Source organism: Boleophthalmus pectinirostris, unplaced genomic scaffold (assembly GCF_026225935.1).
Source record: "Boleophthalmus pectinirostris isolate CB_2022bp ecotype Guang Dong unplaced genomic scaffold, ASM2622593v1 HiC_scaffold_18, whole genome shotgun sequence".
NCBI lineage: Eukaryota > Metazoa > Chordata > Actinopteri > Gobiiformes > Gobiidae > Boleophthalmus > Boleophthalmus pectinirostris.
In genome coordinates, this window is record NW_026571133.1 from 12,961,451 (window position 1) to 12,983,276 (window position 21,826).

A 21,826-nucleotide genomic window follows, 5' to 3' on the forward strand; every position below is an offset into this window, starting at 1 on the left:
TTTTTCTTCTTCTTTTTTTGTGTTTGTAATCAAATAAAATATCAAATATAATGTTTTACAATAAGATGCAGACAGTGCACAATCATCTTATTTTGTCTCAGTGTGCTGCTTTTAAAACAATATATTCATTTACAATAATAAAGACATGTAAGCCATCTTTAATATTATAATAACTTTATGGGAGTTTTTTTTTTGTTTGTTTATTGTTAGGGACCTAATCTAGACAACTGAGGGATTACACAGACAACATTTTAGCAGAACTGAAGAAGCTTGGGTGAGTGATGAAACATATGGAGCTCAACAGTCCCGTCCACTCTGGTTCTGGAAGTGAAATTTCCATACATTTTCCCTACAGACTAGAAAAATTTAAATATCCATATTATAATATTTTTTGTATAAATGACAAATTTACTTCCGTAACCAGTGTATGGGCAGTCCCTGTTTCACTCCATTACAGTAACAGCAAACTTCTGCCAAGTTGACTACCGTCATCTCAATGACACAACAACAGCAAGCATTGGTTGGAGCTGAGACTAAACTGTCAGCCTTGTGATTAGGGGTTAGACATTTGTATACTAAACCTCTGCCACTCTGAAAAGAAAATCAAATAATGTGTCTTAATCTGTGAGAAATTATGATATTAAGTAAGAGTAGAAACAGAGGAAACATCAGTGTGCCAGCATAAATGTAGGTGTGTCTAATAACACAACAACAATACACTTAAAATACAAAACACTCCAGCTGCAATCAAAACACTAACCAAATCGATGGGGAGTTGCCTTTGTCCCTTTAAACAAACACTGGATTACAGAACGATATGGTTCACAGGCACTCAGTGTTTATGTACCAATGAAGAAAACCATTAGAGTATCCGTGACAACCTGTTTTGCTCAAATCAAAGGCCACTGACAGAGATCCATGAGTGTGTGTGGAGCCAAGTATGAACAAATCATTGTATCATAAGTTTGTTTTCACAGCATGAAAAAGGTTTGGCAATGTAATATAAGTTCACAAAGGTTTCAGCACTGGTGGATGAAGTACTCAATTTTGTTGCTTAAAGGTGCATTGTGTAACTTTTGGGGTAGAGGGCCATCACTTGTCTTGTCTTTTACACAATATGTCATTAAACCTCCTTAATTCCATGGAGACAAGCAGGAGGCACCAGGAAGCCAAGTTTCAAGCAAGATCTGTAGAGAGGCGGCCCCACTTAGAGTAACAATACATGTTTTTCAAGGTATTTTGAGCATAAAAAACACATATAAGTGAAAAACTGCATGTTGGATAAGTTTTACACCATACACTGGAACGTTATAGGCAATGCAATGGAAAAGTTCCACAGTGCTGTAAAAGTACAGATACAGCAAAATATTACAGTAAAAGTATCACATGAAAAAATCTAAATAAAAATGTACATTAAGAGTAAAAAAAAGTAAAAGTATTTTCCTGAGATTTTGGGAACAATTAAAATGTAATGATTTTGATAAAGAATTTAACAGATTTTAAGTGATTCGTTTGATTTCTTATGTTTGTTTGTTTTTTTGTTTGTTTTTTTGCCTATTTTGTGTGTTTGTGTATTTTGTTTGTTCAAAGTTTGGATGTTAACTCAAATTATATGTGCCAAAAAAAAGTCTCAGTTATTTCAGAAGGGCTCAAACCAGGAGAAGAACTTTGTAGTGCAGTAAAAAGTGCAAATATATGCTGCCAAATGTAAGTAAGTCTTTATTTATATAGTGCTTTCACAGACATTTTCTGTCCCCAAAGACACTTTACACAGCATTATTCATTCAGCATTCATTCATACAGCATTATTCATTCACTCTATACCCTGGTGATGGTAAGCTACTATTGTAGCCACAGCTGCCCTGGGGCACACTGACAGAGGCGCGGCTGCCATGCCACTCGGCGCCATCGGTCCCTCCGACCACCACCATCACTCACTCACACACCACTTTCATACTAGGCAATAATGTCTTGCCTAAGGACACAATGATTGAATTGATTGTATTTAACTCACCATGACTATCAACTGTTTTATGGAGACCTATGTAGGTAGGTCTACCTACCTACATAGGTCTCCATAAAACAGTATGTCACATGTAGCATGTTTTGGCTTCATGGGGGAAACCGGAGTGCCCAGAGGAAACCCATCCAGACTCCAAAACCTACTTGTTGCCATGGAGATATCATTGCTTAAAGAATATTCCAGAATATGGCATTAAACATATCTATCTAGCAGACATTTAATGGTTTTAGTGCCTTGAAAAATAACTATTCTTACATGATTTTTAAAGGCGCACTATGCCAGCGATTGTTTCCTAGGAAATATCATTGCTTTGACAAGAAAGTTTCACAGTATGGCATTAAAGGTTGTATGGAGGATTTTTTTTTTTTGTTTCAAATTGTCAATGATAGCATTATAGAGATGCAGTAGCCTTGTAATTATGATGACCAAAAAAAAGAGAATAAAAATTCATCAACTCTGGACGTGGTGGGGCTAAACATTTGCCAATAGATAACGACACTGCCTCGTTATCTGTTAGCTGACAGGCTGTCAATCAATCTCCCTACGTTTCTAGCGTAACTGACCTGCCTGCGCGCCGCCGGTACGTGGTTTACGTACGCCTGTCACGCAGTCCACAGACGCAAGCCGCACAGACGCTGTTTACTCCACCAACGCAACAGTTCTTAGCGGCTTTTTTTGACCTATATCTTCCTCGCAGTTAGCACAAAGTTTGTTGCAATGGCAGACAAGAATCCAGGAGCAGTTAACCGCAAAAGAAAGTCCGTTTTTGAGGTCGATGAAAGAAGAAGACGAGGGGAAAAGCAGCGAAGCCAAACTAAGGCGATTCTTGAAGATTCATTCCAGCGATGGCGCGACTGAAGCAGACGCAGGGTCTAAAGACTGACGCATTGGTCGCCAAATTACTCCTGGACAGGTCACTTCTGCTTATTATGAAAACGTACTTTATTTCCAAGAGCTAGTCAAACGTTTTTCAGGACACGAAAGCGATATCCTATGTCTGAAAACGTAATTTTCAATGCAAAGAAAGAGTCCGCTTGCTGCTGCGTGTTGTAGCTAGTTCATTCGCACTGAATCTCCGCGCACCCTTCTCTGCACCCCTTTCTTGCTCCTCTCCCCGCTGCCCGATCCGCTCTTCCCCCTGCTCCTCACTTCTCGTCCGCGCACGAAATGTCCGCGCACCCCCTCCCCCCGCTCCTCACTTCTCCACCTTGCCTAACCAACACTGTAGTTAGTTGTTTACGAGTCATGTGCAGCGCACCGACTGTAAACAAACCTGTTTCTGGCGTAAGGAGGAGGCGGGAGGAGGCGTTTCTACGTAGGGAGCTGTAGGGGAGGGGGGGTGGTTTCACGCATGCGCAACATTTGAAAAAGGACAAACAGTCGCTGGATTTCTCGTTCCTTGGAAAATCCTCTATACAACCTTTAATGTACGGTTTAATTGTTTGTGTGTGTATGAGGCTGCTCTGACTCTTTCACTCTCTCTTCATCCTGAGTGACAGAGTTTGAGGGGCTTTGAGCAGAGGGAGGTGAATGAAGGAGGCCATGGATAATGCTCCGAGCCGCCTGCAAGTGTCTCTCCTGCTTCTGTTGAACTTTTTGCCTGACACTTGTCTTAGCCACCTCTGGGATGAGAAAGTTGTACACCAACTCATAGACAATGGCTTCAGACTGACAGCTTTCCTCCATGGCGCAGGCTACATCATTGACCTCTTTGGCCAGTTGGTGGATCTCCTTTCTCGCCTGCTCATCTGCTGCAGTCTCTGTGGTCTCCAGAATGATGTCCTCCAAGTACAAGTCTACACTCTCCTGGTTTATCTGCACCACTTGTCTGAAAATGTCGTCGTCTTCTTTTCTTCTGCGTTCTTCAACCTGTCTCCTCCCACTCTCCTCCGCCTCTCGCATGCGGCGGTCTCTCTCAGCGAGGAGAGTGAAGGCATGGATCCTTCGTTCCTCCTGCAGTCTGATCAGCTCTTTGGATAAAGTGTCAAACATGTAGTGAAGCTCTGTGTCCACAGCTCTGGCCTGCAGTGCCTCCACGTGCTCAGTCCTGCGGATCTGTTGATCTCTCTCTCGTTTGAGGTTCAATATTCGGTCTTTTTCTGCTTCCTGTAGCGCCTGTTCTTTACTCTGAAGAGCATCGACTCTTCCTCTCAGTAACTTCTGCAAGTTGATGACAGCAATTTCTCTCTCTTCCTCCCCTTCTGGTGGTCGTTCTACTTCAGGAGTGACTGGCGGAGGAGAAGGCTTCTCAATCTTGACAACGAGCTGCAAGTTGATGACAGCAATTTCTCTCTCTTCCTCCCCTTCTGGTGGTCGTTCTACTTCAGGAGTGACTGGCGGAGGAGAAGACTTCTCAGTCTTGACAAGGCATTCCAATGGCTCTTCTGACGTGTCTTTTCTCGTTAGGGCCGTGTACTGCTCATACAGCTGAATCGCTCTCTGACTAGAGTTTTTGATCTTACTCCTAGTGGGTTGCTGTGCACTTTTCACTGATGATTTCAATGAAGAAGCAGAGAGCCCAGTTTCCAGTTCTGTGAAGCCTTCGGTGTCAAAGTAGTAGTTTTTGTCTGCGTCATGCTTTCGTCTTACAGCAGGGCGCATGTGCGAGGAAAGATCAGAATAATCTTTGAAGTTCAATGCATGTGTTAGTTTGTCCATTGCTATACTGTGTCTGGCGTCCAATTTTCTCATTGCCCGGAAATAGTCATTGTTGATCTTATTAATTTTGGTCTCCTTCTCTTTCTGTAGCTTATGATTGATCTGCTTCAGTCTGTCATGTGTATAATTCTGTTGAATCTCGTCCCTTTTTTTCAGGAGGTCTGTCAGCACCTCTAGACGGGCCTCTTTTAGCTTCTGGATTTGCCCCTCTCTGAAAGCCCACTCCCTAGCCTCTATCTTCTCCATCATGCGTCTCCTTTTGTCCAGCTGACTGAGGTCATCCAGTGGAGGGAGAGTGGCCTCCCATGCTCTTTTGGCTCGAGCACGCTCTATCATTTCTACCTCTGCCAAACCTGCAGGCAGTCCATGACCCCAAGTCAGAGATGCCAGAGTCAGGAGTTCAGAAGGCGTTGTGCCAGGTTCGATAATATATTCTGGACTGTAAGGATCTGTCTGTGTTTCACTCTCTCTGTAGTCAGTCTGGACTGCCACAGTAAAATGTGTGGGCTGCTGTATAGGCTTTTGGTCCAGACTGGACACAAACTCTTCTTTTGGCAACGCAAAGATAACATCTGGGGGCAGCTGCTGTCCAAATGGAATCAAAGGGTGTGAGAAATACTTCCAGCGATCAGATCCAGTCACATGACCTTCCTCTTTCTGCAGCCTTGATGAGGCACTTCTAACACCAGCCAGTTGATGCAGTGCCTCTTTGTATTGCTCTGCGTGACCTCTCCATCGGCGGTCTACAGTGGCTGGTACAGGGTCTGAAGGGTCCAGCTGAAGTTTGAATCTTGGATAGTGAGGAAGATGGCTGAACATAGATCCATACTCTGGGATTTTCAACACTCTGTCCTTGGATGTGTAAGCCTTCAAGCTGGTCCTGATATGATCCACCTCTGATGAGACGGTGTAAACTGGGTCGTACAGATAGTCATACGTGCGCTCCCGGCTCACAAATTTGGTTGCATTATCTTTATGGAGGATTGTGCGAGTGTTTGACATACTCATCTCGACAATTATAGCTGTCTATGTATATTCTCAAAAGCGCTAATGCACTTCTCACAGAATTCTCAACAACAGATGAATTGTCTGAGGTTTGTTCTCTGTCTCTTATAATCTTTTATGCTTTGACATCTGATGACATCAAAGAGACAAAGTGGTCAGGTGTCTTTATCTTGGGGTTGCCATGGAAACAGCAGTGACATCACAACATTCTAGAACAGTGTTCCGGAGGATGAGCTGTGTGCCAGTTGGAGCACGGGTCGCCATGGAAACAGCAGTGACATCACAACATTCTAGAACAGTGTTCCGCAGGGTGAGCTGTGCTCCAGTTGGAGATTGGAACTCAAAATCATGCAGTCTCTGAGTTAAACAGAAACACTGTGAGCGCTCTGCATCTCCACAAACCTCTGGCCTGGACGACCCAGGGACCCATATGTCCCTTTGGCTGTAATGTTCCACAGTGTGATATAAAGGCAAGGCATGTTGTTTTGTACAGCATAATTTGTACACAAAGTCATTCAAAGTGTGTTACAGAATAAGAAAAACATTAAAATCACAATACAAACAAATCAAAACATAAATAATCATCATAAAATTTAAAAGAGAGAGAGAGACATTAAATGAGAGAGAAGAGTGTGGCATGAAAAATGAAAACCTTTCAGTCAGACGCAGCTGAATAAACAATAAAAATAGGTTAAGGGTCTAATCCAGGAGAGTCAAACTCAAATTCACAGAGGCCAAAATTAAAAAACTGTGACTAAGTCGAGGCCTAACTAAATATTTATTGAAAAATTTCAAAAGTGTTTGCGTGTTTTCTCTTCTTTCGAGATATGTAATGTTAAACCTTTTCTTATGCAGCTGTAATACAGAGTTTGACATGTCTGGTCTAAAACATCACACTCCCAAGTTTGTTTTCACCAGGTGCCATCTTTGATTAAACACATCCATTTTCAGTAGTGCCTTGCCTTGCCTAAACAGAGGCTGGCTGAACGCAAAACACGCAGGTTAATGGCAAATCTGGCAGGAAGAGACAATGGATCGCATTTTAAAATATAAAGACCTGGCACCTGAATCAGCTCATCTTGTGAAAGCCTTAACAGACCCCTACTACACAGAGAAGAACCAGGACGCCAAAGAAAGCAGCGCGTTGAGAAACATTGAGTGGATTGCAAGCAAGGATTTCAAAGTCGAAGCTGGACTGAGGCAAATTCACGAGTATATCAAAACCTGGGATCTCCCTCTGCTTGCTTCTCCGGGCACGGAATCTCCGCGCACCGCTCCCCTCTCCTCTCTCCTCTTCCTGCTCCCTGCTCCGCTCTTCTCCCTGCTCCTCACTTCTCGTCCGCGCACGAAATGTCCACGCACCCGCTCCCCCCGCTCCTCACTTCTCCACCTTGCCTAACCAACACTGTAGTTAGTTCTTTACGAGTCATGTGCAGCGCACCGACTGTAAACAAACCTGTTTCTGGCGTAAGGAGGAGGCGGGAGGAGGCGTTTCTACGTAGGGAGCTGTAGGGAGGGGGGGGGTGGTTTCACGCATGCGCAACATTTGAAAAAGGACAAACAGTCGCTGGATTTCTCGTTCCTTGGAAAAATCCTCTATACAACCTTTAACTTACAACATGAAAAGAAGCAGGTGGCGCAACCAGGCCAGAGTTACAGGTCAAATCTGCAGAGAGGCGACCCCTCATAATCAGAATGTGTTTTTCTAGGTTTTTTGAGCTATAAAATCAACTGTAATTGAATAAATGTAAGGTAGAACGGTTTAATGTCACACTGTGGAACACTCCAGGCAGAGCAATGACATATCCACAGAAACAAGCAGGTGACGGACCCCCAACCGAAAAGCTCCATATGCAGCTTTAACCTGTTACCACCCGCCTCATTTTGGGTGTGTGCACAATGTTAAGACATACCCAAATGCCATAGCTTATTAAAAGAAAACCTTAGAACCCACATGCTTGTGTGCGGCACCATTTTAAAGCTTAGGCCTTCTAGTTTCTGTAGATATGTACATGAAGACTGTGAGTGCTGCCTAACCTACAGTACAGTCAATTAAAAATTGTATTTTTTTGCTTTAAAAAAACAATTGAAAAAAATAAAGGCCTTAGCTTGGTCATACTTCATGCTAGGCATTTGTGACTCACTACACTCATTGTTCAAGTTGTTGGCAACAACTGTGTAGAATTTCAGATCTCTAGGACAAAGGGTTTTGATGCTGTGAGCCTTTGTGTATACAAAATGACAATTTGGCACAAGATTGCCAAATTTGTGCCAAAATAATAATAATAATAATAATAATAATATAATAATAATTGTTATTATTATAATACTAATTCTTCTGAGCTTTAGGCATGTTTTCTCAAGAAAAAAAACTAAAAGTAGCCAAAATTGTCTTCCAACTGGCAGTTCTGCACTGCCACACTGCTCTCTGTGTCTCTCTCCTGGTCCCTCTCGGCTGCGCGTATAAACACAGGGTCCGTTTCAAATACTATCTGCATGTCCCACCCACCGTTTGAAAGCTCTGGTGATAGGCTAAAACAATATGTCAATCACTTTCTGGAAGATCCAATGACTGAAGAGATTTCCCGTAAACAAACTGATGACGCGTGCGTAAAGCCAGGAAGTACGTGAGTGCGTTAGCTTCTTCAGCGGCTTGCCCCACCTAAACCCCGCCACCGACAACAGCGGGGAGGGTCTCATTTTGAAGCTAAGAGTGTGAGGAAAACAAGCGTACCCAAGAGCGCCAAGAGAAAAAAAAAAGCCAGAGCGGGAGAAGAGGCGAAGAAGAGACATAATATTTTCATTCACGGATTCATCCACTCATACGGACGACGGTTTTCTGGATTATTTCCCCACATGGAATTATTTTTTGGAAAAACAACTTGATATTCTTTTTCTGTGGATTATTACGGATTTATTGAGTACAACTTTTCATGGATTGAACGCGTTTTGGACCGACAGAACCGGCTCAAAGGTAAGAAACTCTTATTCTTTGTTTATGATGTGAATTTTTAAGTTATAGCGTTTTGGGCTCGTTGTACGGCATAAAATGAATGATATGGTTGTTTTATTGATAAATTAAGCTTTCAAACGATGTATGGCATGCCAGCAATGAAAACAATAATGAAGGTGAATATACAGAGTGAACATTTTTTATTGGAAAATCGCCCGCCGGCGGGAGGGTGGATGGTTTAAGGCAAAATCTACCACTGACGTCTGACCTTCCCTCTTTCTCAGCAGAAAACTAGAGAACACCAAGCACCTTGTACCTCGTCTTCTCATAAACAGTTAATTCAGTCTGGATGTTTTTGTGGATTCAGTAGCGTTTATCCTTCTGTCGGCGCGCAAACATCACCGCTTTGCCCCTGAAGTCCCAACAGGCCGTCATGTGGAAGGCCATGTTAGAGAAGACCACCAGGTACTGGAACAGCGCAAATAAAGTGTACATTCCGGGCTCACAGAACTCGTTATGTCGTCTGAATAAATAGAAGTCACACGCGCAGCAGACGAGTTTAAACAGGAAGAGACGTAGCTTCCACCTGTACGATTTCACTCCCTCTGAGTGGAGCGAGCGCCTCTGGATGACATACCACAGGCAGAGCGTTGTGAACATGTACAGAAGCGAGCTGCCAATGAATGCGCTGTAACCGTACATATGGCTCTTATACGACTCGGTGGAGCCCACGTATGACACCCACAGCAGCCCTGTGTTCTCTATGAGGCTGAGGAGCAGAGTGACCACGGTCAGAAGCAGCTCCGGTTTCCGACCGTGGAAGTGTCGGTAGTAAAAGGAGAAATACACCGCAGAGCAGAGGTAACGACGTGCCGCGTGAAGCGCAATGAACCCTCTCCAGATGTAACGCTCTGGGACAGGGCTGATCGCAGAGCTGATGGAGGGCAGGTAGTTCTTCACCTTACAGTGCGTGTAGGTGGTGTCGTTGAAGTGGAAAATTAGGGCAACGGAGAGACAGATCAGGAGGCCCAACAACGGCAGCATCACCGTCAAGACAGCAAAGATCGTGAAAGGGATTTGAACCAGCGGCCGGTCCCTCTCCGGACTGTTGTGCGCAAACGGCTGCATTCTATATCGCGTCACTCGACTTACTTTCTTACTTACGCTTACTTACTTACTTACTTTATGGACTTATTGTTACCATGGAAACAAATCTTTAAATAAAAGCTTTTTGGTCAAAGGCATTAGAGCTTTAATCACACGCTAATTTAGCCTCCTTTCAGTAAATCCTGTCATATAGAGTTTGGTCGGAACTGCTGTACGGAACCTGCAGCATCCTTTATCGCGTCACTCAACTCATGTATCCACTTACTTACTTTATTAGATACTTAACACTCACTTTCATCAGGTCGGAAATATGTACCACTCATTTACATTGGCTGGACTTAATGTTACCATGGAAACAAATCTTAAAAGAAAAGCTTTGTGGTCAAAGGCTTTAGAGCTTTATCACACGCTAATTTAGCCTCATTTCAGTAAATCCTGTCATATAGAGTTTGGTCAGGGACACTGGTCAGGCTCTTTACCAACACTTAATCCTGGGTGAAGGTGATGCCCTGTGACACTAATAACCAACCACCCACTGGGACAAAAAACCCTTGACTTACATTTAAAATATTCTTGTTCCAGTAATTCTCTGTTTAAACTGTGTATTTTGGTTTGTTTAAAAAGGCCAATTTATTCATTCTTTTCTTTCTTATTATAAATTTATGGATTAGATTGGGGGGATTTATTTATTTTTATTTTTTTCCTCTTTTGAACTGGAATTTACCCCACTGCAAAGTAATTTAGGTTGAAAGACAGAAATATTTTAAAGGGGCAGTATGCAGCTTTATTGTGGGGTTGCCTGTCTCCTTAGAGATGTTGCTGCTTTCCCTGGAATGTGTCACAGTATGGCATTAAATGTATCGTTATTTATTAATCTTATTCAGTTACAGGCGTTTCTATTGTTCAAAAGTAAACACCATGAATCCTTAATGTGAGCGGGCTTGCCTCTCCACAGATCTGTCCTGTAACTTGGTTTGGTAGCATCCCCTCCCTGTCTTCATTAAGACAGACACGTTTAATGCCACACTGTGAAACATTCCAGGTAAAATGTCCACGCAGACAAGAAGACGGTGGACCCTCTCGCAAAAAAGTTACATTGCACACATTTAAAACAATGCCTAAACATTTCAAATCCAGATTAACATTTAAGTTTTAAGTTGTTTCTCCTTTTTAGCAGTGTATATTTTATTAGAATAATAATGGCCTACCCCAGTGGTATAAACTATGCCAGGGAATGAGATCATGTGATTCATTTTGACTGTGACATCTGAGAATAGCAGACAGTCAAAACGCATTGGCCAGCCCTGCATGGGTGGAGGTGAACAATTATTGAAGTCTCTATGGAACTACGCTGGTCAAAATTATGGAAATTATTACATTCAATCCAAAATATGCCTTAAATTATGATTAATTTGGAAAACCTTCATATTAGGTTAGTATTCTCTCCTCACCTAAGGGCCAAATACTGTCATGGAGCAAACTTTTTGTGTGATTTGACCAACATTGGGACTGTAAATCTTGTCTTTTGTTTCAGCCGATCTGTATCTGATCAGCATTGTCCTCCAGGGGTGCTCCAACTGTACTTCCCAGATGAAACCGTAATCTCCTGGTAAAAACCTCAGGCCAGAGACAATAAACATCACAAACACACGCTTGTTTACGTGCCAAGCACTGCTGAACATGTGGTGTCATAAAAGCCAGCAAGATGCATGCGGTGAAATGGATTGGTTACAGATTTGGTTTGGAGTTTATTCCTCGCTAAAATGCCCCCTCATGGGAAGTTTCTTGACAGTAAAATGGCTGTAGTTATTGGAATCACGAGAACTGGGTTGGTAAGAATCCACTGTGGAGACCTGTACATTATTACAACCCCCGGGTGGCGCTGTAAAAACAAAAGAAGGAGGGGTTTATGACTAAGGGTCCCAATGGGACCAAAGATATTGTACGCACTTAAGGGAAGGTTAAGGAGCACAGAGTTCAGGCTGCAGTTTTTCAAGAAGTCACTGTTATAGTGTTATCTATACTTTAGATGCATTATGGAATTTTTCTGCTGGGTCCTGCTTATCTCCATGGAGATGGTGGGCTTTGCCTGAAATTTTGCATAAATTCAATTACAGGTACCTTGAGAAAAAATTATTCTTACTGTGAGCGGGCTTCAGCTTGCTGCTCCACAGAAATAAATCAAAATCTAGAAATAACTCTTCCATTGAGACAAGCTGCAGGTCATTCATCAGAAAAGTTACATAATGTATATTACTAGTAAAAATTATAATTTGATGCAATACAACAAAACATAAAAACTGTGTCGGAGCAGAGATAACGATATAGTTTTTATGTTTTGTTCTGTAAAATAATAATTGACAATAGGGATAAAGTGCAATGGCAAAGTGGTTTGCTCTGTCACCTTACAGCAAAATGGTCGTGGGTTTGATTCCCACACCTGACTTTTACATATAAGCATACCCAGTACTTTCACTGCCTTCTTCAGAACATCAGTGCAGATTATCTCACTGTGTAATACCAGCTGTCTCCACACGGGGCAGTCCTGATGGAGGCGGAGGGCGCGTGTGGGGCCTCTTCATGCTGTCTGCTCCACTCAGCTCCACTCTCCCACGCTCCAGCTGAGGTGTGGGAATGTGTCATCTGATATCATACACTCATAGCCTGCACTGGGACCTGTGGGGACAAGGTAGGTCTGAATCCCCCAGGAGAGAGCACACATAACCAACCGGTCTGCTACGAGAGACTTATCGTTTATATCTTTTTACATTTAATAGTAGTTCACACATTAATCAAGAGTATCATTACAACCATTGTCAGCCACAAAATAACAAAATATATCCTCATTATAGCAACAGGGACTGCAATTTGGATGTGCGTAAAGATGAATCATATAACTTTTTAAGATAGTTTGGCACTTGGAGATGTTATTGCTTTGTCTTGAATATTCCACAATGCAGCATTCAATGAATCTATCCAGCCTGTATTTCCACATGGGTGGTTTTAATGCTCAAAGATACAGTGGAACATTCTTACTGTGAACAGGGCCAGTCTTCACAGATCTGACCTGTAACTTGGTGCACCCTTCTGCTTGTTGTCATGAAGATTGATTATTTTGCATCACTTACATGGCATTGTTTCAAATGTTCGTTTCTGTTCACAATCATACTCACAATCATTCAACTATAAACAATTACAATTTCACACCAGTACAGACTAACTTGTCACTTGCTATCATATTAAAAAGACAGTTTCTGGAAATTATAATGATTCCAGGTACAACATGTACCTGTCCAAATTATATCAGCACCAGCTCACACTTGCCAGCTCACAAGATAGCTGACTTTTAATGTTATGCCACATTGACTCTTGTGAGCTTTAAGCCATAACAGAATGTTGTTATCTCCTCAAAAACATCCCTAGAGCTGTGCTTTGTTTCATTCTCATATTTAAGTAAATCTTTATTATTGTTCTGTCTACATCTCCAGATCTCAAAATGCTGTGTTCCATCTTGTGATATCATGAAGTGGTAGTGCAGAGATTGGCAACTCCAGGGCTGAAATCATCCATATGATTCTAGTGAAGGTGTATTGACTTTAAAAACACAGTGGAGCACTTTCTATATTACCACATGACATCACAAGGTTTTTTGTTTGAGAGAAGAACTAAGCCTAAATAAATATGTGTGAATGAAACAAAACGTAAATCCAGGTTTGTTTGTGATGAGGAAATAACATTATAAAAATATAAATTATGGAAATTATAGATCAGGGAAAAGCATAACATGGGCCCTTTAATTCTTTTTATGGTATAGATCAGGGGTCTCCAACCTGTAGCTCAGGAGCTACCACTAGCTCTCCACTGTTTTCCAAGTAGCTCGCCAATGGATTTCGGAATTAAACCTTTGTGCTGTATAACAAAAATGTGATTAATTACATACCTTTTACCATTGTAAATGTATCATGTTGAAGCCCAACTTTGTGCACTAATGAATGGACAATGGTTTGTTTTATAGGCACCTAACTGTACCCAAAGGCTTACCCTCTTCCTTATAATCTTCTCAATTTCTTGCAGTCCTTAAAATTAGTAGCTCGCTGGCATTTTTGTTTTGTAAAGGTAGCTCACCAGAAGAAAAAGGTTGGAGACCCCTCTTATAGATAATGCCAGTCAAGCTGTTTTTTCACCAACTACTCTTAAACAGGCTGATTATTTGAATGACAAATTTTCATTGTGAAATATTATCTCAGTGTACTTTAATCGTAAGTTCATCTTTGGAAACTGCATCCATTTGCAGACCGTATAAACAACTGTCTGAAGTCTATTGTTTCTTGTTTCATATCAGGCAGGTGGTCATAATGTTATGTCTTGTCTTAATACTACACTGTAGCATAGTATAACATAGTCCTTACATATAGCTGAAACAAAAGATACCCACTGGCCATAAGAACTTGGACTATGCAGCAATTTAAATTCTTTAGGAAGAGCTAACAGCTGTAGGAGTCTTGTAACCCACCTAACATTTCCATTCCTGATCCTTGTCCCGGCCCTCAACCCAAATCAACACCACGATTTGATTTCACTCACACGTTAAATTGAACGCAAAACTATGTCACTATGTGTCAGTGTACTCTGGCACTTTGTAGTCAAGTGAGATGAGGACACCGATGCTCTGTGGGTGTTTTCTTTTAATTTAGGAATTTCCTCTTAGCCAAGACCGGTCACGCTGTAATATATGTACTTTAACTTTAACAGTAATGTAGTATAATTATTTTTTCAGCTAATTTATCATTGTAAAAATGTCCAATTAAAGTAGACCTATTACGCTAAATGAACTTTTCAGAGCTTTAAATCATGTTATAATTGTTTCCTTTCGCCATTTACTCACCCAGAGTTATATTTGGAGTGACTCGTGCATGTGTGAGCAATCTTTAATCATTTATTTTCAAGACACCACTTTGCAAATCAATTAGTCTTTTTCACTGCCGCTGGCATACGCCCACTGCTCTGTGCTTACTGCATTCTCCAATTTTATTTTCTTAATCAGTGACACGTAGGATTCGGCAGCGCTGCATGGTCATTGTGGTACACATTTTTAAAAATCTCTTTCTTGCTAGTGTGACCTGCTGCTATTCAATGTCAGCTTTTAGATTTTTAGTTATAGTTTCAGAGGTGGGCAATTTTTTATTTATTTTTTTTCCATTGGGCCACATGACAAACAGAACATATTGTGGAGGGGTAGCCAAAATGAACTCAATTTTGCATAATATTAATTGTATTTCTTTATAAAAAGCAGTAAATAGCATTGTTTGAACGAGACTGACAAGAGTGTATACAAAAATGTCATCTAAAAAAAACACCTCTAAAACAAAAGCAATGCAGCTTTAGTCCATGCAGGAGGTAAAATTATAAAATATGTTTATTTTGTAATTCCAAACGATCTTAAACTTAAATTATCTCTAAAGGAGTACCCAGCCACTCTGTGGAGGAAACTCATTTCAACCACTTGAATTTGCAGTCTTGTCCTTTCGGTATTTACCCAAAGCGTAGGTGAGGGTAAACTGAGAGCTTTGCCTTTCGGGTCAGCTCCCTCTTCATCACTATGGTTCGATACAGCGACTGCATCACTGCCGATGCTGCACTGATCGGCCTGTCAATCTCACGCTTCATCCTTTCCTCACTCTTGCACAAAACCCTAAGATACTTGAACTCTTCCACTTGACGCAGGGACTCTCCATCCACTCGCAGAGGGCAATCCACCTTTTTCTGGTCAAGAATCATGGCCTCGGATTTGGAGGAGCTGATCCTCATCCCAGCCGCTTCACACTTGGCTGCAAACCGCCCCAGTACATGCTGCTGGTGCTGGTGTTATGAAGCCAACAGGACAGATAAACTAGACTTTATGCATTAATCTATTTTCACTGAGATGCTCTATTCCATGTTTTCTTATCTGGATCAGAGGTGAAAATGTAAATAAATAAGAAATTAACACGATTATATCAAAATGACCACATGGAAGTTCTGCATGTGTTATCCAGTTAAAAGTAAGTCCTACCTCATAATTAATGGACTTAAATGGGCTAAAGGTTTCAGGGAGTAAACGGTCAAACTATTATATTAAGTTAGTGAAGTGTGTAGCTCTGGTCCATAAAAGTCTACTGTTAAAATCTCATGTTAACAACTTAATAATATAAAAAAAAACATAATCCTTGACTTTATGGTAAATTAACTTTTTACAGTCCCGATGCACGAACAAATGCACCGTTTCTCACAAGTTAAATCATTATCTTTTTCTTAAGCTAATCATTTCCACTTAATATGTCTGACTATCACATGCAAACATGTCATAAACGTAATTCATCATCGGCCTATTTACAACATTACAGCATTAAACAGGATCAGAGGAAACTATGGCTGTATTGTGCTTACGTGAGTCATTGTCATTATTTTATGGGCACATCACGCTTGAGTCACAAAGTCTACGCTGCGTTAACTTCCTGTGGACAGCTTTCTTCAGCCTCCCTTTTTAACAATATGGGCCTTGGAACGGTTGGAACTAATCTTCTAATAGACTGGGTTCACATGACCTCAGCACATCAGTCATATCATTTGAATGGTCCTCAAAATGTCACCTGAGCTAAATTCCATGAATAGTTTAAAATGAAGGTGGAGTGCAGTAATTGTATGGTATACTGCCCATTGAAAATTTCTAAATATAGAGGTTTGATTTACAGTTAATATCTGTGTAATGTGTGCGCTAATCCATATGGAACTGCTGCATGGTATTCAAACCTCAGTATGGCAAAAATACCCTGCGAAATCTACAATCTAAGTTAAAATGACTTAAAATAAGAACGTTTGATTGTGAATTGAGTGAATTGATATGCAAAATTATCTGAAATTTGTACTTGAAATAATAAAATACATCTTGCTACACATGGGATAAGAAAAACAACACATATTTGCAGTTACAATAAGAAATGTTGCTCGAAAAATTACACTTATGCCACTGTGTTGAGGACCAAACAGAAAGGCAAAGACAAGGTATAAAAATAAGTTTAAATTTAATAAAGTCAATAAAGATGTAATTTAACAAAGGTATTAGGTACTGGAAATCATTGAGAAAAAGCCGTGCCCAACTGGGATAACTTAAATCAAACTGAATAGAACAAACTAATGCAACCAGACAAAGGAACAAGGACATTTAAACACATGAAGGTCAGCTAAAACTAAACACAAGAGGGGAGAATTACACTAAATAATTAACTACAACTACTAACTTAATCAAAGTAACAAGAAGGCAAATAAGTATAATACAGAAAATAATAAGTGATAATAAAGTGACCTTAAAGCAACTAGACAAATGAACAAAACAAAAAAGAACAAGTGTAAGTAAATAACTGAGACCTATACTAAAATGTGTGCACCCAAATTAGAACATAAGTCGTAAAAAGGGAATTAATTTATTTGGTGCAATTAACTTAATGTAAATGAAATGTAATTAAATGAAATAACAGTAACACTGTGGTGTGGTGGCAAAGGTATCCACCACACATTGGTAGATTATTTTACTTGTCAAGCTGATTCTGCTCAAATCAAGTAAAATGTTCTTGATTTAATTCATTTTTAAACTGCCTATAGATATTAATTTTTGCAGTGTATTCAACTATTTCCATGGTAACAAGCAGGTGATACTAGGGGGCTAAGTTCTATGGAGAGGCAAGCCTGCTCACAGTTAAGAATGCATTTGTTCTATCAAGGTATGTTTTAGAAGTGAAACTGACTGTAATAAAATAAATTACAGGTCAGATCTGTGGAGAGATGATGCCACTCACAGTAAGAATGCGTGTTTTTTAGGTAACTGTTTGGCAATACAAGAACCTGTAATTAAATAAATTCCAGACAGGTGTAATGCCATATTGTGTAACATTCCTGGCAAAGCAATAACATCCTCTTGTGACAGGAAGGTGATGAATTCTCAACCAGAAAAGCTTCATAGTGCACCATTAGACAAAATAGCGCAATGGTTCTCAAACGTGTCCAACCAAGTACCACTAGATCTAACCCAGGACTATTTTAAGACTAAACTCAGGCTAAACCAGGACTAAAAAGGACTACACATCACATGCTATATATAAAAGTTCAAAACAATGTCTAAACCAAAGGAGGTCAGAAATGTAGATTAAACTGAACCAAATATTAATGGAACAATGTATTTAGGCCCGAGCCCCGACAGGGCGTAGGGCCTATTGCTTCCGCTACGCGGAGCGAATAGGGAGCGACGTGCGCATGGCCGAATGCGACAGGACGACATGCAACATTGTCCTCGGTCGCCCCCGGCACGAACAGCAGTATCCCAGTAACCCATGCCCAAGGCCTGAGCCATATTTACTACTGCTAAAATGAATGGAAGTCAATGGAAGGCGATGGGTGACCTCGACAAGATGGCGAATGACGAGCACGTCAGTGCCCGTCACTCACCAATGACCCCGCGGTGACGTGGGGAAGGTCGTGACCCCCTAAACACGTTCAAAAACTCACCAAACTTTGCCCAAAATTCAGAAGTGGCGAAAAATTCGATAAAATATAGGTTTCGTGCACGGGCATAAAAAAATGGCGCCACAGCGCCACCTGGAAAAGTCAAAATACATTGCGCCTGTGGGAGACGTCTCGACATCAACTTTGTCGTAGAGCCACGAAATTCGGTACACACATTCATTATGTGAAGACAAACAAAAAATATTATTATGGCCACGCCCCCTGACAAACCCGAAGGCGGCCATCTTGGATTGAAATTTGAGTCCGTGTTTTCGTTGACGTTGCGTTTGAACGAACTCCTCTGAAGGCGCTTCACCCACAGGGCTGAAAATCACTGTACATCATCTAGAGAAGTGGAACATCTAAAGTTAGCTGATTTATGTTGATAACTGTCACGGTTTACGTGTGGCGAAGCCGCAAATTTCAGTCAAAATTTTGGCTAATTTCAAGGTGTCATTATTTGCTCCTGTTCGCACATACTTAGACCGAACGTGCTGAAATTTGAATCACTAATGCGTGATCTCAGTCTGAATATAATACATTATATAACATATGAAACGTGAACACTATAGCGCCCCCTAGCATAGACATGAAATGTCAACATTATCGGATCTGCACCAAATTTGGGAATTAAATTCTATGCATGATTACTAGCAAAAAAGTATATTATGGACATGGGGAATTTTTCACTGTTGGCCAGCAGGGGAGCAAAGACTCCCCCCCAAAAATAACATATTATATTACACGCACATGTTTAGTCCGATTGAACTGAAATTTGAATCACTAATGCGTGATCTCAGTCTGAATATAATACATTATATAACATATGAAACGAGAACACTATAGCGCCCCCTACCATACACATGAAATGTCAACATTATGGGATTTGTACCAAATTTGGGAATTAAATTATATTAATGACTAGAAGCAAAAACATACATTACTGACATGGACATTTTTCATGGTTGGCCAGCAGGGGGCGCAAAGAACATTTAAAGGCGCACTATGTCATTTCAGCGTTTAGGGTATGGTGTTGGTAGGTCGCACGATTTGCGGGCGCGGCGTTCACGGGTGCGGCGGGCGAGGGCCGTTCGACGCCGCTTGCGGCTTTAATTTTGTTTTGAATTCTTTGTTAAATTAGCTGTACGCAGTTTGCTTTTTTTGTGATGCTTTAACTCAAATCTGTCTGTCAACATTTATATTTTTTTCCTCTCATCATTTACTCACCCAGAGTTGTATTTGGAGTGATTTGTGCATGTTTTAGCAATCTTTAATCATTTATTTTCCAGATGCCATTTTGCCGATCAGTCCCCATTTTCACCGCCAGTTTTATTCTCCAATTTTATTTTCTTAATCTGTGATACATGTAGGATTCGGCAGCGTTGCATAGACATGGTGGTACTTTTTTTTTTTTTTTTTCTCGCTAGTGTGACCTGCTGCTATTCATCAGAGGTGCCGACTCTTTGTTGTGATGATGTTTAGAGCGACGTCAGCTCCCATTGGGCATTGCAGTTTTCTAACGCGAAACTTAGATGACTTGTTTCCTTTATTAAGTTGTTTAAGATCAGGGGTGGGCTTTTTTCCCATGGGGTCAGATGAGAAACAGAAAATACTGTGGAGGGCCGGGCCAAAACGCTAAACTCAATTCTGCATAATATTAATTCTATATATTAATTCTTTCTAAAAAGCAGTAAATAGCATTGTTTTGACTACCTGGTAAGACTGGTAAGAGGTCTAACCCAGGTCTATAAAAGGACTATTCTAAGTCTAAACTCGGTCTAAACCAGAACTAAAGAGGACTACATATCACATTCTATATATATTAGTTCAAAACAAGGTCTAAACCAAAGGAGGTCAGAAATGTGGACTAAACTGAACCACTGAAATATCAATAAAGTATTAATGGAAAAATGAATTTTTGTTTTAAATTATTTGTTAAATTAGCTCTGTTTTCTTTTTTGTGATGCTTTAACTCAAATCCACAACTGTCAACATTATATATATATATATATATAATATATATATATATATATATATATATATATATATATATATATATATATTTTTTTTTTTTTTTCTCTCAGAGTAGATCATACCTTGAAAGAACATGTATTCTTATTTACACCATGCCATAAGTACCATAAATACATCTAAAATACACAGTTTCACTTGACTAATACATGTAAGATAACCTCGTAGATCAACAACACTGATAAAAAGCTCTTGTCATATCTTATTATAGCAAAGGGTTAACTCAAACTGGAATTCACTTAAACCATTGGAAAACAATAGAGTGAGATTGAATCAGTGTGAGGTGTATTTGCTTAAACTCTGGTCATATGTCTTAACCATGTAATCACTGGCTGCACGCATATTTCCTGACATGGCCATGGAGGGGGCATACTCCACGAGAGGCTTACGGAGGCTTTTGGTGCTATTTCTTTTCTCTTTGGTTCATACGAGACATCAGCACAGTTAATCCCAAAAGAAGTCATCGCACTGAAACCTCTGGAATTAACTCGAATTATAGGACCAGCAGTTATGTAATTACGAATAAGCCCCTGTGTTTTCTTTCTCTATCTTATCACCACCAACGTTTTAGATAATGTTTCTATAGGGTCATTTCTAAATATATACCCAAGTAGGGTAATTTCCCCCGCTCTGGCTCGGCTCCATGGATCCCAAGGGCGCTCCATGAATAAGGAATAAGGTGGGTACGATAACCCAGATGTGACAGAGGTGAAGGCGCGGGGAGTACAGAGGACGTGTTTATATTGAATCATATCATGTGTTCTGGACCGAGCTAGAGATTGGTTGTGTAGTTTAGATATATTCCCATGATCCAGACAGAAAAAAAACAATATTAGTTGGACTGCATGACTTAAAAGTGCACAGACGATCTTTATTTGACAAAAATAAATGTTGACAGTTGTGGATTTGAGTAAAAGCGTTGCTGAGTCACAAAATGGCAAACTGTGTACAGCTGATTTCACACAGAATTCAAAACAGCAAAAATACATGATTCACTATTTTGTTTAAAAGGCCCATATTATGTTATTTGTTATTTTCTGAGCTATGTTGTTTCCTCATCAAAAACATCCTGGAGTTATGTTTTGTTTCATTCACACATGTTTAACACACAAACTCTGCATATTTAGGCTAAGTTTTTCTCTGAAACTGATGTAATTTTGTGACATCATGAAGCAATAGTTTCAAGTTAACAGCTACTTTTTACCTTTTGTTCAGTAAAGACTGACAATTCCATGGATGAAATGATCGATTTTATTATTCTAGTGGACATGTATGGAGTTTAAAAACACAATTTTGAGCTTAGGAAATGTAGACAGATTAATAATAAAGGATGAACGAAATGAAACACAACTCCAGGTACATTTTTAATGAGGTAACAACTAGGGATGTAACAGTAACCAAAATATCGTGATATCGTATCGTTAAAAGTCTCACAATAATATCGTGGGCTGTCACAATATATCGAATTACAAGTTCCTTTGCTTAAATGCATGGTTTTGTAGTAGCAATAGCTT

The 21,826-nt window shown here is 40.3% G+C and overlaps 2 protein-coding genes across 2 annotated transcripts; both read right to left on the reverse strand.

Annotated features, from left to right (window-relative positions):
• Positions 1 to 3,457: 3,457 nt before the first annotated feature.
• On the reverse strand, positions 3,458 to 5,689 carry LOC129408973 (cilia- and flagella-associated protein 91-like). The gene has a single exon (XM_055153940.1). It carries the CDS (start codon positions 5,687 to 5,689, stop codon positions 3,458 to 3,460), a length of 2,232 nt encoding a protein of 743 aa, XP_055009915.1.
• Positions 5,690 to 9,002: 3,313 nt separating this feature from the next.
• Positions 9,003 to 9,975, reverse strand: LOC110161401 (post-GPI attachment to proteins factor 2-like). The gene is made up of 2 exons (XM_055154093.1): positions 9,944 to 9,975; positions 9,003 to 9,741 (listed from the first exon to the last, which is right to left on the reverse strand). The coding sequence occupies exons 1-2, from the start codon at positions 9,973 to 9,975 to the stop codon at positions 9,003 to 9,005; spliced, it is 771 nt and encodes a 256-aa protein (XP_055010068.1).
• Positions 9,976 to 21,826: the final 11,851 nt, after the last annotated feature.